At 42.1% G+C, this 18,713-nt stretch overlaps 1 protein-coding gene across 2 annotated transcripts in view; it reads left to right on the top strand.

Annotated features, from left to right (window-relative positions):
- arhgap32b (Rho GTPase activating protein 32b) overlaps positions 1-18,713 on the top strand; it is a 63,287-nt gene that overhangs the window by 7,320 nt on the left and 37,254 nt on the right. Inside the window, exon 4 of one of the 2 annotated variants that reach the window (XM_083644827.1) lies at positions 6,027-6,101. In XM_083644827.1, the coding sequence (XP_083500953.1) occupies positions 6,027-6,101 (75 nt within the window). Of the gene's footprint in view, positions 1-6,026; positions 6,102-15,653; positions 15,769-18,713 lie in introns of those variants that run through there. The other variant, XM_083644828.1, reaches the window with a different exon arrangement.

Below are 18,713 nucleotides of genomic sequence, written 5' to 3'. Positions count from 1 at the left end.
GGCTTTGGTGTGGGCGAGCCGAGCTGGATTCCCACCACGGAAAAGCCTCGGGGAAGCCAGGAACTTTGAGGAGAGATGATGACGCAGCAAAAAAAAGCCTCACAAGATCCACAATTATGAGGGGATGATGTCATTATAGTCACAGGGTTTCAGATGCTTCCGGACGCCCTTGTTATCTGAGGTTGTGTACCATTGGAGTTTCAGCCCAAAGCGTGTCAGCCTATTCGACTGGGTGTCGTGATCACAACTGCATCTTGTGGTGTAGAGTTAACTGTTGCAGTGCACGCAAAGCAAAGCACACTCCTCAGTCCAAGGCTTGACTTAATCTGCTTGACACTCCCCCGCTTTTAGGCCGTGTTTCAATGCTTGTTTCTCTTGTTTTTTTTTGTTGTTTTTTTGCCATGTTGGACTCAACCAGTTTGCATGTCTGATTATTTGTTAGTCATGATTTTGTTTTTGTTTGTTTGCTTTTCCCCAGGGTATCTGCAGGTGCTCAAAAAGTCATTAGAGTATTAAAATGTCTTAAACACAGTGATTAGAGGTCTTATTGTTTCGTTCAATGAGAGATTTCTTTGCACACTGTGTGTCCCCACTATATTATTAACACAGAACAGATTTAGTAGTAGAACATTCTGTATTTTTTGTGTATTCGCTTTATGAAACACAATTAGACTTAATGTCCCATAACAGTTAATTTCCTGGTGCGCTTTCTCTTATTTTATTGTTTTGCTTTTCTTTCACTTTAATGAGCTATATTGATATTAGCCGTGGCTTTCTGAAACCTGCAGGTACCTTGTATTCAGTAACATTAACATGTCCCAAATCCGTAGATCCAGGATCCAATACTGTACCCTCAATCATTTTCAGTGGCAGAACAAATAACAAGTGACAGTGTGTTTTGGTGGTTGAGCTGCCCATTTCTGTGTCAACACTGCACTGCCTAAATGCATTTTTAACACTGTTGTCTCACTGCACAGGGAATCTAGTGTTAGATTTTGTCTTGTTCTTTTGCATTTGACTGTGACTCCGCCTCCTCTGCCTCAGCCTCCCCCTGCTCTGGTCTGCAGCCTGCTTCTTGGAGTCTCTTCCCCCCCTGTGCGTGTTGGTATACACACTTCATCCACCTCCCTCACTAAGCCTTCCTCACACACACAGACTATGTCCACATTATTGCGTTTTGAAATTAATCCTCGTAACTTCTGCGCCTTGCGTCCACATGACCCTGATGATTTGCGTTGTAGTGTGGACAGGCAGAAACTGAGACCTTTGGAAAACAATCAAGTTTACATGATGAAAAACACATGGGGCCCTATCTTGGTACAGGCGATATCCCCTATTTGCGCTTGCGCACCTGTTTGCGTGCCTTAAGGCAGGGAAGATAGCAGTCCGCCTTGCACTAGTGTCCAGGTGTTATGCCGAGTTTTGCGCCCCCGCCTGGCAGCCGCTAAACGCATCCCCACCTCACGGGAGCATATTGTAATGATTTATGTGATATAATTGTCTGGGTAGATGTGACCTCCCTGTTTTCTAAGTTAAAACAGCCCCGAAATATGGTGGGGATGCAATTCTCGGCGGGGATGCGGAAACGTTCACGCGGGCGCAAATTAGAGCCGTGCCAATTCATCTGCGCCCCCAAAATGCCTGCGCAAACGGTATTTGGGCGGTCTTAAGTACCAGAATTATTCACAGGTGTGGCCAGGCAATGCCTGGGCGTTACATCAATAAAACCAATCGGATTCCCGTTTTGCAATCGCTGTTTGCGCGAGGCATGCAATATGCTGTAATTCTCTCCCTGCGTAATAGCGTGGACTCACTCATGCCGAGGACAGAGAGAGATGGAGAGAGCTTGTTGACAGATCGTCTGTGGTGCCAACGACCCTCCGAGTTATGGGATAGGTGAATAGCCTATGTCCACCATTGTCCAACAAATCTTCTCAATGAATTTCCTTCTTTGCGATGTGATAAAAGTTTCTTAGTGAGTTATAGTTGATTGCCTCACTGAATTATCTGCTAATACCCAATTTTAGCAGCAGAATTTGATGTCCTGGCGTGGCAAGGCTGTGCGTAATGACATATCCAAAAGGAATTTTACGCTGCACTGTGCTGCGCAGCACGGAGATTATGGTGCGCTCAAGCGCAGCGGCGTATTTAGCACATAAGAGGTGCTTTTAACCCTTGTACACTGCTAACTAATACTTACCCTTCATTGTTATGCCCCTCCCATTGTCCTGTTTTGGCTAATTATTTTTCTAATGATAAGAATGGTAAAAAAAAAAAAAAAAACTTTTTTCTTTTTTCTTTCAAACATTTTACCTTCAGATGAAGCTATACATACCAAAAATATTTATTCATTTTCAGAAATGTAACCCATTATAAGCCAGTTTGTCTTGACTATAAACAGTTTCACTTGCTGCTTTTACAGATTTCCACAATCTCTGCACAAAATATAATCCAAAGGGAATGTTTTTGGGTGGGATTATCACAGTGGGGTCTATGTAAAAGATTATTACCAATATTTATTTTGTTCCATTGTTACTTTTTATTCAGTGACAATTTAAAAAAAAAATGCACTGTATATTTTTTTAGACCATCTAATTGACCATTTTTGGGCAATTAGAGTGAGTCCTTCTGGGCAAGTACTAACCATTTTTGGCCTCAACAACAATAGAGGGAGAATCTTTTTTTCCTTTTTTGCTCAATCTCATGTTTGCTCAATCTCATGTCTCAATGTTCATTACTTTTCAGAATTTCAACCCTTTCAATGCCAGTTTTTAGTAATTGACCATTTCCTTGACCGGCCAAGGGTGCATTCTGTCATTCTGATGCAGGTCATAAACAGACTCTGTCTAGCCTAGTATGTGCATGATCAGGACACATCGGGATGGGGCTTTGGTGGGGGGGTGGGGGGACAGCTCAAGTTGCTTGTGTATGTGTGTGTGTGTGTGTGTGTGTGTGTGTGTGTGTGCACACACACACACACACACACACATCCATATGAACACCATTTTAGCTGAAATTATTTATTCCATTGGGCTGTAGTGGTCCATAATGCAGCACAAACAGAAACCAGCTAAATTGATTGCAATAGATGCATGAGAAAATGTTGCAATCTGCTGAAAAATATTAAAAACCATAATTTTGAAGCCTTATGTCCAAAATATCTGGAGGAAGTCATAAAAAAATGCTTTTTTGTAAAAAGTGTCTTGGAGCTCAAAAATAGCACTTTTTTGCACTTTATAGATGCATGCCATACATGAGAAAATGTTGCAATCTGCTGAAAAATATTAAAAACCATAATTTTGAAGCCTTATGTCCAAAATATCTGGAGGAAGTCATAAAAAAATGCTTTTTTGTAAAAAGTGTCTTGGAGCTCAAAAATAGCACTTTTTTGCACTTTATAGTGGTTTTCAATGGGGAATCTATCTATTCATTTCTGGATATAACATAAATGCAGTAAACATTTTTGATTCCCGGGGCCAAAAATGAGCTGAGGCACTGAAGTGTGAAAATCCTTGATATATGCCCCAATCCCCCACCCAATTTCAAAATTCATCGCCATTTGACCATTTATATCACATTTATAACAATGCGAACACAGAAAATTACACTGCACTAGCCCAAAATGTACCAACACTGTACAAGGGTTAAAAGCTCTTAGCGCAAAGTAATTGCGCGCTGCTGAGGATAGGATAATGCAATCTATCCCCACATTTTTGTGCTGAAACGCTTAGTTTGGCATGTGGCACGCCTATGTCCAGTACAATTATAACAGGCATGCGCTTGTCTACTAGCCTGGTAAACCAGCCCATCACGTGAACTCACATTTCATTTGGTTCTGCGAGACGGCCTGGCCCCAAGGCCTGGAAGGGTGTTAAGCAGAAGCTGCAAAGCGGAAGAGCCAATCAGCGACTGCGCTCAGTGCCCTGTGATTGACAGCGCAAGTTGGCCAATCAGGGGTGGACTGACGTAGTTGATGACGTGAATACAGGCCGACGCTGTAGCAAACATGGCGGCTTGCGAAGTAACTAGCAGTAATGTGAACGTTGGCATAAACACAGCCATAAGTGAAGTTATTGCAGAAATAGACTCAAAAACAACAATTAAACAAGAGCAAGAGTATGCGCTTGCGGAGTTTCTCGGCGGAAAAGACGTTCTCGCTATTCTACCGACTGGATTTTGCAAAAGTCTGATCTATCAGCTTGCTAATGTTGCTGCTGGCTCTGAATTAAACAGCACCCTGTGATGACATCACTTGTTTTGGCACGCTGATTGGCTGAAGGCGTTTGTCAACGCAACTACGCCTGCCCATGCTCCCGCCCCTTCTAAGGACTGGGTGAAGAGTTGGGGCCAGACTGTCTCGCAGAACCAAATGAAATGTGAGTTCACGTGACGGGGTGGTTTACCAGGCTACTTGTGCACGCCCCCAATTTGTATTGCGCGGCGTTAAAAGGAGCGCAAACGCTAAATTACCGCTTTTGCGAAGATAGGGCCCATGATGTTTAAGTAGGAAAGTAGTTTAAAAAACATGCACACAAAGGGCAACATACTGCAACCATTTACTGTTAGAAACTGAGTACAATTACAAACACACATTATTAAACCATTAATCAAACCAATAACTAACATAAGTCAATGTCAACACAACATATTATCATACTTAGCAGTTACTGTACCTAGTGTTTCTGTAGTGGTCAAAAACATAAAAAAATATATACAGTATATACAGTATATATAGATAGGCTATTAACAGTCTGAATTAAACCTTAGCTCCCTACTCTGTCCATGCTAAACTCCCTTTAAGAGTCATGATGTTTTAAAGTTATAATCCACAACATTTCAGTTTTGTTCTGTTGGGTGACACCTACAGTATAGCAGTGAGTGGTAATTGCAGGTGAGATCCAAACAGTGTTGCATTATGTGACTTTAGACAGTTTGTTACCATAGTAAGCACCCGTGCTAGCAGAGACCGCAAAAAAGTAGCTTGTTATCCTACTCATCCTACTTTACACAAGCGTTGTCGGAAACCTCCTACTAACCTATTGTGTTAGCTCCGCCTACCCTGTGTCACCACAGACACCACTTTCATAAATGTTGTAATACTGAAAATGCAAAGGCTTCCATGAATGGGCCATAGGCCAATCACCATTGTGTTAACTCAATATCAGATAGATAGTAACTTAACAGATATGTATTTAGATGAAAATCTTTGAAATACACAACTATAGAAACACAAGATAAAACTTGTAATATGTAAGTATATCTTCTTGTCAATTCGGCATCAATATAATCCATAAAGATGAAGGAGAAAGACAAGATAAAGACTGACTTAAAGCTTGTCTTGGACTGAGTTTTAGCCATTTAGCTTAGCAACCAACCGAGTGGGTGGACAATCTGCTTCCTGTTTACACAGGCACGTGCATGCCCACTGCCCAATGTACGTGAATGTCATGTGATATGCAATTTCAAGCATCTTAGTATGAACAGAGATTATTCCTGAAATGCTCGTGTGGACAGAGATCGCTTTCCTTTTAGAATGAAAACGTATCAATGTGGATGTAGTCTGGATAGTCTATCAAACGCACACATGCATACACCTTTGCATTTGCATGGCATTTTGTTCTTCAGAGTTTGAATGACTGCAAATTTTGGCACATGATTTAGTTATTACTGTTCGTAATTATACCAATTCAAGAACTGACTAAGCAAATGAATTTTAAGTGCTGCTGAAGTTTTCCTGTCCATGAAAACTTCCATTGATGAATGCAAATTTTATTCAATGAGGTATGCTTCATTACAGAACATTTCTCTGTACACTTTGAGATAAAACACTGTTTACTGCTTTAGCATATTTTAGTATTGCATCTAAGTATAGAACTATATGCAAAGCTGCCTGCATCAGAATCCCAAAGTACACAGTTGTTATGTTCTCTAACTTTAAGTGCTTCTCTCCCTCTGCTGATTCTCCCATGCCTCCATCCATCCATCTGTCTGTCTGTTGGTCCATCTGTCCATCGGGCTGCATGCAGACTTGGAGATGGAGAGTGTAAAGCAGGACAGTGCATGGGTGGCCGACCCGCTAAACCACTACAGCCTAAGTTCAGGTAGACAATGTAAATAAAACGATCCTTAACGCCCCGATCAGACAGGGTGCATTTTGCAATCTGCGCATCGCACTGCCGTTTTTGTTGATTCGCAGTTTGCTGCGTCTTTTTTCGTTACTAGGCAACCACTGTCCTTAGTTAACTGCTATTTAAACATCTGTATAAAAAATTGACAGGCGGAGGGCACATACTGACACCAGGCTCCATTCAAAAATCTGTCAATTTGACGTTTCCTTGATAATTGGCAAACGAAAACACTCTACTGAATCGTTGGGGTCTTCTGGTAAATCCGGCTTGTATAATCTGCCCAGCAGTGCTTCATTTTAATAAAACATCAACTTTTAGATTTGGTTCCCAGTTGGTGGTTCTGCAGTTTGGTGGAAGAGGATATGCAGATGACAGGTGAATGCAGGTGAACGCAAATGACGTCGGCTGCTTTTCCGCTCAGAGTTGGATGCGTTCAGGGCACATAGAGCGGAAAAAGGTGAGGCGCTCAGCACTTCCATTGAAAACAATGACAAAATGCTGCCCCAAGCTGCTAAAACGCCTTCTGTCTGATCGGAGCCTAAGTGTGCCGCACTGCCTCCCCTAACAAGAAGCTAACTCCACACCCTTGAGCGAAGACTTCACATTGTTTGACTCTAACACAACTACACTAAAACTAGCCAAGTAGCTTGAAATCTGGGATGTAACATGGGGATTTTTACTGATATGATCATTTTAATGGGCTTAGTCGTGTCTACATCACTACCACATAAAAAAATAAAAATAAACACTTTTTGGTGTTGCATTGCAAGACAAGGATCTTTCTCTTTCCTCACAAGTGGAAAAACTGTCTACTTTCTCTCCATTAATACACGCATCCACAGTATTGCCATTCTCAGTTGGTGGTCCAATAAGCTTTTAGCCACATCTGGTTGTGCACCAAGAGCAGAGCAAGTACATCTTAGTTACTTATATACTTCTTGGTATAGTGCTATTCTTTAACTAAAAATATAATACCTAAAAAATATTGCTAAGTCCACCTTAATTGATTTGATTTTCTCCAACAGGAATGATAAAATTCTGAGCTGTGGTGTCTTTGACCTAGGAATTAGTGATCACTGTCCTGTAGCGTGCATCAGAAATTCTAAATTAAGAAAATCACAATCACATAAAATCATTAAAAGAAATTTAAAATGTTTTAATGACCAAGCATTTCTAGCAGATCTCCATCTTAGTGACATTCAATATACATCTGAAATCCCTGATGTACAAATGGCTTTAGACTTTTTCATTAAAAAAATTACTGCTATTATAGATAGACATGCCCCATGGAAAAAACATAGGGTTAAAGACAGATCTTCACCTTGGTTTACACCAGAACTTGCAGCTTTATTCAGAGAAAGAAACAAAGCCTGGACAACTGCTAGATACTCGGGAGACCCTTCCAATTGGAATCTGTTCAGGCAGTTTAGAAATAAATGTACATCTGCAGTGAAAAATGCCAAAACAAATTATTTTCTAGATTTGGTCACCAGGTCATATTCAGACCCATCAAAGTTCTGGAAAGCAGTGAATGCTGGTAAAAAAATAAGGGCACTACCTCCTTACCCACAGATGTCAAATTTAATGATTGTTTACTTTCAGGACAAAATGAGATACACCAAGCCTTCAATATGCATTTTGCAAATGCTGGTTATCTGTTTGAAAATAATTATGCGGGGCCCCCTCCTGATGATGAGAAATACGTATGGGTAAGACATGATCATGATCACCAATTCCATTTCCAGCCCCTCACAAATAATCTTGTTTTAGAAGCTCTACAATCAATTGACACCAGGAAATCAACAGGAGAGGATAATCTAGCCCCCTTTTTCCTTAAATTGGCTGCACCCTTGATCTCAGAACAGGTAACACATATTTTCAATCTTTCTCTGTTAACAGGTACAGTCCCTATAGCCTGGAAAACAGCCCATGTAACCCCATTGCATAAAGGAGGAGATAAAAGTGACCTAAATAATTATCGACCAATATCCAAACTGTCCTGTCTATCAAAAATCCTGGAATCACTAGTGAATAAACAACTAAAAGCATTTCTTTCTAAATACTCCATATTGACCCCACATCAATCAGGCTTTAGAGAAAAGCATAGCACAATCTCTGCTACCACTTTAGTCATAAATGACATTGGCTGAGTTTCCCAACAAAGAAGCTTCTTAAGAGTTAAGAAGCTTCTTAAGGAGTTAAGAAGCTTCTTAAGGAGTTAAGAAGGCTCCAAAGAAGTGTTTCCCAAACGCCTTCTTAACAGTCGAGAAAAATAAAAAAAAATAGAAGGCTCTTAAGAAGCATCTTAACTGGAGCGGCTCACTTGATGGCACTCTGAGCCCAGCAGTGGGCCACGACTCAGTGGTTGAGAAACACTGTTAACACCTAATCATGGTCATGTTAAACTTTATTAAACATTATTTATTTCAGACATGGACTGCAGTTCAAATTGCTTTATATACACAGCATACAACAAAACAGAGAAACACTACAGAATTTAAGCGACCTTGGGTTCTGTGAAAGGTGCTATATAAATCCACAACATTATAAAAGTAATCCATTCTGATTAGAGGAATATAGCCTACGGTAAAACATTTAAAACACAAGTAACCATACATACAGGGGAGATTTTCAAGTGTTCCCTAATTTTAAACACTAAAGGGTACATGAAAGAAAGGAAAAAGGGAAAAACACAAGAGGAACAGTGGACACAAGTATCTCCTTTTGCCTGACGCGGCTGGATCTGCCAGTGTTTTGTCATTAAGAAGGTGTTAAGAAGGCTCCAGACCCTTCTTACAAAACCTTCTTAACGAAAGATCATCTTAGCGCTAAGAAGCTTTTGGGAAACGCAGCCTTCTTAACGGAGGATAATTGGAAGATAATTTTAGGCTAAGAAGCAATCGGGAAACGCGTTGGCTTCGTTGGCTTCTTACGGGAGCCTTAAGAAGGGTCAAAGAAGCTTCTTAGCGCTAAGAAGCTTTTGGGAAACGCATGCCTTCGTAAAGAAGCAATTGGGAAACGCGTTTGCTTCTTAAGGGGGCCTTAAGAAGGGTTGAATTAGCTTCTTAGCGCAAAGAAGCTTTTGGGAAACCCAGCCATTGTATCTGCCCTTGACAAGCAAAAACATTGTGCTGCCCTGTTTGTAGATCTTTCAAAGGCATTTGATACGGTTGACCATTCCCTTCTGTTAAAAAGACTGTGTGATATTGGCCTTGATGCAAATGCTTGTAGTTGGTTTAAAAACTATTTGTCTGAGAGGCAACAATGTGTAAAAACAGGAACTGCTCAGTCAGAGTTTCTGTCGATTACTAAAGGTGTCCCTCAAGGTTCAATCCTGGGCCCTGTCTTATTCACTGTTTATATTAATAATATTGTTTCTTCACTTAGTGGTTGTCAGTGTCATCTCTACGCGGATGACACTATTATCTATTGTGTTGCGGATTCTGTGAAATTGGCCACTGAGAATCTGCAAATCACCTTTAGTGCCTTGCAGGATGCCTTTATAAATCTTAAATTGGTGCTTAATGCTAGTAAGACCAAATTTATGCTGTTTTCTCGGGCCAAAGACATTGTTTATAACAACTTGCATATATCTACTGTAGATGGATCTAATATTGAGAGTCCCAGAATATAAATATCTTGGTATCTGGCTGGATGAACAACTTAATTTTAAATATCATGTGGACACTCTTGCCAGTAAATTGAGGCAAAAAATTGGATTCCTGTATAGGAACAGAGCCAGCGTCCCCGATGATTAGTCGGAAAAGAGTAATCGAAGCAATTTTTCTGTCTGTATTGGATTACGGGGATGTGATTTACAGACACGCCTCTACTTCTATTCTTAAGCCCCTAGACTCTGTATATCACTCAGCCATTAGATTTATCACCGGTGATAAATACGATACTCATCACTGTGTTTTATATAATAGAGTTGGCTGGTGTTCCCTAGCACAAAGACGAAAATTGCACTGGCATTTGTTTTTATATAAAGCCTTAAAGGACGGCTTTCCCGTGGGGAATATGAATATATATTAAATCTCACGCCCCTAAGGTTTTCGAATCCGTTGAAATTTTTGAAATTGGTTGTTCACTGCCTGACCTATCAACCATCTCTCACATTATTTCCATGACGCTCTGACGCAAAACGCGTCGGGGCGACAAGTCCAGCCTTGCGGAAGTCGAGCACCTATGAACTACAGTGTTGTGGGCCTGTGCCGCAATGGTCCCGCCTCTAGAGGTCCTCCACGCCCCTTCAGAGGTCTTGAAGAAAAACAAAAGCCAGCCATCTTTTTCCACCGCCTAGCCTACGGTAGCTAATATTAGCTTTCCATAGCTCCTTGCAAAGAGACCATATCTCTGGAATGGAAGCACGTACAGACACGGGACTGGCGGCATTGTAAAGCTCGTCAAATTTTACATCTAGTAGTAGGTGCGTTGAAGTAACGAAATCAACGCTGAGCAATGTACCCGTTTTTACACATTTTTACATGAAATAGTTACAACATCAGATGCGCGTAACTCCTTGGAAAATGCCTTAAAATGCATGAAAAAAAAATTATGAAGACATCTCCCGACATATATACTACGGTTTAAATTTGGTGCAATTTGGAGGCAATTTTATTTTTTATTTTTTCTTGTTCTACTAAATGTTTTTATGTCGAAGCCTTCTTCTTCTTCTTCTTTGACTTTTATGGCGGTTGGCAAGCATATATGTGCATTACCGCCACCTACTGGAGTTTGATATCAGCCAAATGCCTGAGGGGTGGGCGTGGAAACGAAGGCCACGCGAGCCCAGTGCATTGTGGGAAATGTAGGATTTCGGGTCCCCGCACCCGCCCCTCCACCCCCCCCCCCCCCCACACACACACACACACACACACACACACAGAGTGGATTTCGGTTGATATCTCTCGCTGTGAAGAACCAATTTCAAAAATTTCAGCGGATTCGAAAAACTTAGGGGCGTGAGATTTTCACTCCTCAAGGTGTATGCAAATGACTGTAGGGGCGAACAAGGTTGCTACAGCGCTTCTCCAGGCTGTTGCATGTGGCCCTATGTCTGGACGAGGGCCAGCTGTGTTTGTGTGTGTCTGTTTGGTTAAAGCTGAAAGGCCACGGCAGGGGTGCCATGGAGCCAGGTCTAGACCGGCCTTGATTTATTTAATCCTTTTACAATGAGGGGGCCTGTAAACCCATCCACTGAGCGCTAAGCTTTGTGCTGCAACAGTAACAATCTCTGTCTCCGTCACCATGGTGACTGAAAGAGCACATTCCTGCACAGAGAGACACAACATTGGGAAAATATGCCTCCTCCTCTGCCTGGATCCATGTGTTTTACTGGATCCACTGCTGTTTTACTCAGTGAAAGATCCACTCGGGTCACTGCTGTTTTACTCAATGAAAGATCCACTCGGGTCACTGCTGTTTTACTCAATGAAAGATCCACTCTGGTCACTGCTTACCTTTGTGTTTTCCTCAGTGAAAGGGTTAATACACTGCACAGTTCCAATTGAAAAGAAGGACGCAGAATCTGGGAGCGTTTTGAATCCTTTGACTTATAAACTTGCAGTCTTGTCTTGTGGGGAATGTGAGCTAGGGACAGTTTAATCCATCGACAGTTCAAGTAAACTCTTGTTGATATTAATTTCCGAATGACGTATTTCTGAGCTACAGTTTATTCACACACTATCAGTGGACACAGAGTGATGGCCAGCAAGCAGTCTTGCTTCTCCAGACAGCCCTATTAGACCTTTAGTCCTACCCCCCCCCCCCCCCCCCCCCCTTCCCCATGCACTGCAGTGCAGGCCTTCGTCATGTCTGGGGACTGTTCATTTGGGCAGCTGTGAACATACATGAGCCAAGACAGCTGGTTATGTGAAGGAGAGAGGAAGGGGTAAAGGGGGGAGAGAGAAGAATGTGTGGGACAGCCTATGATGTCCTCAAATCACTTCCTGGTGCTCCGGCTCTGGGCTGTGAAACCCTGCAAGGCACTGGGACCCGTAATGTGTGACTCCAAAGTGAATAGAGGAGAGCACACCTTTGGTTTGCTTTGCAGCAGGGGGGTGCTGCTTCTGCTGCCCTCTGTGTAATCATGTGTGCCCATGAATATCCAAAGCTGCTCATGCTCATTACTAAAACAAATTTACTTGTCAGATATGTTTTTGCAGTCTTTAGTGCTTACAGGCATTTAGCCAGCAGGTAAAAAGTCAAATTTATAGCCATGTTGATATTCCAGACAGTATTACATTCTGTTCCCAATTCCCATACAGTGTAACCCTTAACGCTTACCAGGAGTGAAATAAACGATTCAAATCAATGCTAAACAGCAGGCGTGTGCTACATCCAGTTACACAAAGCTTCCATCCAGTTAGCTGAGATGTGGCTATTTCCTGCTTCTGTGGCCCGATGGCTGCAACCACTGGCATGTTGCTTGTCCCTTTCCTAATGGTCCTCAGTGGATTCCTGCCCCATACTGCTCTGTCAGTCTTAAGCCTCTTCTAAACATGAAGTCTGGATCATGTCCGGCTAGCCAGAGCACGATATTTTCCGGTTTTCCGATCTTTGTTTAGAAACAGCTGGAAATGGTCCGTATTCTCTCTGCCGATAGCGAGTAGAGTGGGCGGGGGGAGGGGGTGCGGTAGCGTATATCGATAAAAAGAAATGTGATATGGAAACAGCTTTAGCGAATCTGTAACCAAACTCCATTCAAAAACATGCCGTTTTAACAGAGGATCCATTCCGACGCATTCTGCCGATAATGTGGGGTGGCAATGTGCCAAAAAAGTGAGCGCTTGCTAGGGTTGCCACGGTGTGGTCATTTTCACACCGGGTAATAAACATGTGACAACACCGGTGTTACCGGTTACATCGTATAAATAGAATATAATATAAAAAAATAATAATCCTCAGCTGTCCTCACGTCGAGTCAGTCAGCTCCTCTCCGCTGCTGTGTTAGCTTGGACGCTCACAGTCACAATACTTGGCTGCATCCAACTCGAGACAACTTTTCAGACCCTCCTGGAGACAATCTTTCTCAGAAGAGACTAACGTTAGCGACAAATCTGGAGACTTTGTCTGACATGGGATTAACATTACCAGCAAGCAGCAGTAAGCAGGCAATGACGATAGCTGGGTAAGTCCCGCTAGCATCGATGCTAAGTTAGCAAAGTACAGGGGCAGCGCAGCTAAAGTACATGGCTAATTAATATGGATGTTAACGTCCATATTAATTAGCCATGTGCTTCAGCTGTGCTCGCTCCATGATGAGACTAGACCACAAAAGTTAGACTGTCTCGATATAGGCTGATGCAACTCAGCATTTTTACATAGCCTACAAGACAGACAGGTCGGGAGGAAAATAAACCATTCGTTTGCAGCACTTGAGGAAACCGTGAGTTTGCTCATTTAATTCGTTGATATAAGCTATTGCCCGAACGATTAATTAATGAATAGGCTACGTGAAGGTTAGCGGGTACTTTAGCCTATGCAGTAGGCTAAAAGTAGTAGGCTATTATCTCCTTGTTGCATTTTTAAACTGTCAGATGGGGGAGAAAGAAACTATTAAATTTTTACTTGTTTACTCACCTAATTTGGCTCTCGTCCAAATAATCCAGCCACATAACTAATGCTACATTAATGGTTTGTAAAGTGCCATTTAACCACCCGCCCACTCAGACATACCTGATCCGGATCATGAGCTGCCGGTGTTAACAGCCGTTTTTCCAATAATGCGGATCCTATACTAGGGTCTCAGATGGTCATGATCCGCAGGTTTGATTTAGTCAGCCTCAGTCTGGGTGGACTTGTGTAGTGTTGAGCGGTTCAGGACTCAGTCAGCCTCAGTCTGGCTGGACTCATGTAGTGTTCATTTAGTCAGCCTCAGTCTGGCTGGACTCATGTAGTGTTCATTTAGTCAGCCTCAGTCTGGCTGGACTGGATGATTCAGGACTCAACATAGGCTGAAATCTGACAGTGATCCTGCCAACCGCCAATGGAAGTTCAGCTCAAGGGGGAAATAAAAGACAATAAACAGAAAGAGGAATCGCTCTGCCACATCCACTCACAAGAACATTTTGAATCAGGTTTGTCGACATCATAATATCATCTATTCTAGAGTAAGAATTACCTCCTTGCTTTATCAATGTTTCACTCATGAGTTATTGCTCTGGGAAGTCCCAATCTGTCAATAGCCTATTTCCAACTTTACCAAACTCAGTCAGACTCTGCTTTTCCACAATGAGCCACGTTAATCCCTGTCATCATGAGTGGCAGTGTCGCAACTCAAAAAGGTTGAGAACCACTGGCCTATAGAGCTGAAGAGTCACATGACATATCTTGCCCCGGAAGTGAGTTTACCAATGCATTCATTTTCTCCATAGACCTTTCGAAAAATCTTTATATAATGAGTTTTAAGGCTGGAACCAAGCCAACCCGTGACCTACTGAATCGTGAGTGACCATAAAACATTTCAGTTTGAGCAAAAACAAAAAATAACAGAGATTTTTTTATTTTTCTGGCTAAGCCGCCAATATATATATATTTGCCAGCGATTGAGCACCCCTCATCCCTGCAGCCATTAACACCTGCAAAATAGGGCTCCCCCGAAAGCCATGGTCCAATTCGAACCCTGCTGGCAGTGTGAATATGTGGTCAGGTTTGTGTTTCATTCATTTGAATCTTAACTGGACTCACTAATCAAGTGAATTTGGACTGTACCATTAGAGAGTAAAAGCAGGGGTGCTGAGCGGGCTGCGAAGGCAGCATTTTCCATCTGCTGGACTGTTATGCTGCCTTCAAGTGCTGTCGGAATTATCAAAATTACGCACATGAACGGATCAACAAAGTGTTAAATACGGCTGGTCGCTGGGACAGTCTGAATTTTCTGTCATGAGATGTGTTGTTCAGGAGGCAAAGAAACATGAGAGACTTGAGTAGCTCTGCGCCGATTGATTTCTAAAATAAAACTGCAGCAATAAAAAAACTGCCTTTGTAATAGCGTACATTTTGCTTTCATTTCTGACCCAAAGCACTTGAATGTGTGACAAGTTGTATTTACTTATAATTTAAACGTATTAAATAGGGACTTAAGAGGAGCACTTGAACGCAGCAAAAATTAGGGGGTAGCTGTTTTATTAAATCAAGCGGCACAAAGCTGCACTGCAGTGACAGAAGGAAGAGGGGAGAATGAGCCGAAAGTTGTTACTAACATTAATTTTCCATTCTCGCTCCCTAAACGTCGCATCTTGACAAATTAGGTTTCATAGAACATTTTGCACTTTCCCTGTAGCACTTGCCACTTGTGCGATCACCATCGCCTGGTAATAATGTTCAGATTTTCGAGCGTACTTGAAGGCAGCATGTGTCCGGTTGTAAACTGATTCTGGGAAGAAGAGGTTATTAGCTGACAGGGCAAAGCGGAAAGTTTGCAGCTCTCCCGTGCTCCGTGTGTGTGTGTAAACTCTAAGCGTTTCTTATCCTTCTAACATCCTTCTAAAAAATAAAACGTTGCTTTTGCGACGTGCAGTTGAAGTTTGGCCGCTGTTTCTCCCGGCTTGACGCGTGTTAGCGAAAGGAAAACGATGGCGCTTCCAGCTCGTTAAAATCCCGTCCTATCAAAAGCAAGCCCCGTTATGGAGCAAAGGTAAGAAAATGTGTTTGGAGTTAGTTTACATTTCTATTATTTTTAGTTTACTTTCAACTCGATAGTCCTTTGGCTATGCATTATCTGAGTGAGGGGACGCCTCTCTCTCTCTCTCTCTGGTTCTAAATTGAATGTGGCAATTAGATGGAGCTTATTTGTTTCTTTGTGAATGTAGCACATAAATTAATCTAACGTTAATAATCCTAGACCTTTACGAGGTAGCCTTTGAATGCGTCTCCAAGGTCGGAAAAAGTAGATGGAAAAGAAGTTGGGTAATGTCCAGGTCTTACAGAAAAAGTCAATAAAAGTGCGGAAAATATTGCTCAGTTAGTATTGCTCATGGCGACACATTTTATCCACTGCCATTTCACATATTGTAATAATTTAACAACAATCTCCACTTTTATCACCATGAGTGATGAGGTCTAACGTTAACGTGAACAAAGATTAAAAACTGCTAGCTAATAAATTAAGGTTTTGGAAAAGTATTTTTGAAATGGAGTTAGACAGGAACCAGTTATCAGTTAGGCCTATAATAAGCATAAAAAGTATCTTAACATTTAAATGTAGATGTGATGTGTGATGTTTCCTCCTATGCTGCTCAGTGGTTTGAAAATTCCTCTTGGTGTGATATCTGGTTGATATGTTGAGGCTACTATTGAAAAAGCTGCATTTGTTAAATAGATTATGCACAAGTAAATCTAATCATGTATGTTATCTTAATTTATTTTTCTTTGGTGATTTTTGTTATCTTTGTTTTACTATTTAGGTTTGATCTATCAGGCTCTACCAGGACAAATTCTTTGTACGAGTAATGCTGGAGAATGAACAAAGTGTGATTTCTTTCATACTCTCTGCAGTTAGACCCATTCGGTATAATTATTGGATGAGACCACAGCTGCCCAACTGACGTAGCCCCTCTGACCTCTCTTCCCCTAACTCAAGTTGTGTCCAGTGTGTTCATTCAGAGATGGAACAATAAGCCATTTTGCCGCTGCTATCAGCCCACACACTCAAGCTCTCATTTCCAAACAGAGGTCACTGTCACTCATGACCGCCTTGTTAATGGGCGGACACTGCTCTGCTGTTTACACTAGACACTAAACGTCCCTCTAACAACACTAAGGAGCTGCTTATGATGTGTTAATGTGTAGCACCTATTGTGTTAACACAGTGTCTTTCTCCTGGTTCCTCCTTGCTTGATAAGTTATGTAAACATTGTCACCATAGTAGGAGCGGCCTCCTCCCACACTGAACTATCTGTGACAGTGACGTCCATTCATGAAAATAATGATCACTGGGACATTAATGGTTTGTAAAGTGCCATTTAACCACCCGCCTACTCAGACATACGTGATCCGGAACATAAGCTGCCGGTGTTAAACAACAGCCGTTTTTCCAATAATGCGGATCCTGTACTAGGGTATCAGATGGCCATGATCCGCACTCGCGGGAGTGCGCATAAGGCGGATAATTGTTTCTAAACATGCAGGCTGACCGGCTAGCAGCTGGTTATAATCCGGATTTCACTGCATGTTTAGATGGGGCTTGTGGCTGGTAGGAAGTCCTGAACCAATGCCAGGTTTTTTTGTGTTTCCATTGACGGTGATCAGGGAGCAGAAGTAAACAATCTGTCAAGTTTACCAACTAACAGTGTCTTCAGTGGCTGTTAAAGATAAACTCTTCAATATAAATCCCTCAAATTTGGCTGTCAAGAATTGTGGCAATGGGCTATACTGAAGACTTTTTGAACTCTTGAAAAGTTTTGTTGCTTTATATTCATACATCAAAGGTGTCCTTAGTGAATTTAAAAACATTAAAGGAGACTATCTGGTGGAATACACACATTTTGAAAATGTATTTCACAATATTGTCAAACTCCTCTAGATTTCTGCCTTAATGTGAACCTGGCATATATTTAATCAAGTTATCCCACAGGAACAGGGCTGTCATTAAAGGGACAGGCCACTGTAAAACAACGTTTAACCCATGTAGTGGAGAGCACATTCAAACCCACAGTCTCACAGCACATGGATATATATATATATATATCTAAAGAGATATATATATATATATATATATATATATGAATGGGGAGTGCAGTTTGATTTTCCCACTCACCTGGCTACATGAGCAGCCATGCACGCTGCATAGCTAATGTTTAGCGGGGCTGGGATGAGAGCATTGTGGAACCCCCGAGGAGCCGAGGTCACGCCTACTCGTGGTTCTTCTGTATTCAGGGAAACCTGCCATGCACAGTAATTGTATCAAATATCTCCAGCTAGAGGTTGCTGATTGGCTCCAAGCTGTCTCTGCTCTACTTTAGGAGCAGCATCTGTTGTGTTGTTAAGAAGGTGGAATTTTCCTCTAATTTCCCCCATTGAAGTGGTAAGATTAGCGTGCATGCTTTGAAAAACTCCTGCCTGCTTGGATGGAATGAGGCAATTGGTTTGAGTTTGGAGTTGAGAAAGAGAGCATGATGTTTGGCATTACGTCTGTAACTGCTAGTGCTGTAATGCTTGGCCACTCTCCTTGTCCTGCTCTCACTCGTCATAGTCCAACCTCTCACTGGGTCCTCTTCTCATAGTCCAACCTCTCACTGGGTCCTCTTCTCATAGTCCAACCTCTCACTGGGTCCTCTTCTCATAGTCCAACCTCTCACTGGGTCCTCTTGGGAAAAGCCTCAGAGCAAACACAATAATTTCAGGCCAAGGCCGAGCATTCCAGTTTGAACACTGCAACCCATACCGGCCGCTTCCTCAACTCCCCAAACATCACTTTGTTTAGTTTTGTCCCTGAATCTTGAGTTGATCTGATGCACATGCCAGGCAGGGGCTGCTGCTGGCTGTCACTTCTCTAGCTGTGACCAGCAGGGCCTCCCTCCACCCCCTCCTGGAGCACTTTGGAAAACATTCTGCCACCAGAAAAGCAACTCTGACCGCTCC

Source organism: Poromitra crassiceps (assembly GCF_964638095.1).
Source record: "Poromitra crassiceps genome assembly, chromosome: 1".
NCBI classification, from domain to species: Eukaryota; Metazoa; Chordata; class Actinopteri; order Beryciformes; family Melamphaidae; genus Poromitra; species Poromitra crassiceps.
Note: the sequence above shows the minus strand (reverse complement) of the source record. Positions and strands in the feature narration are given on the sequence as shown.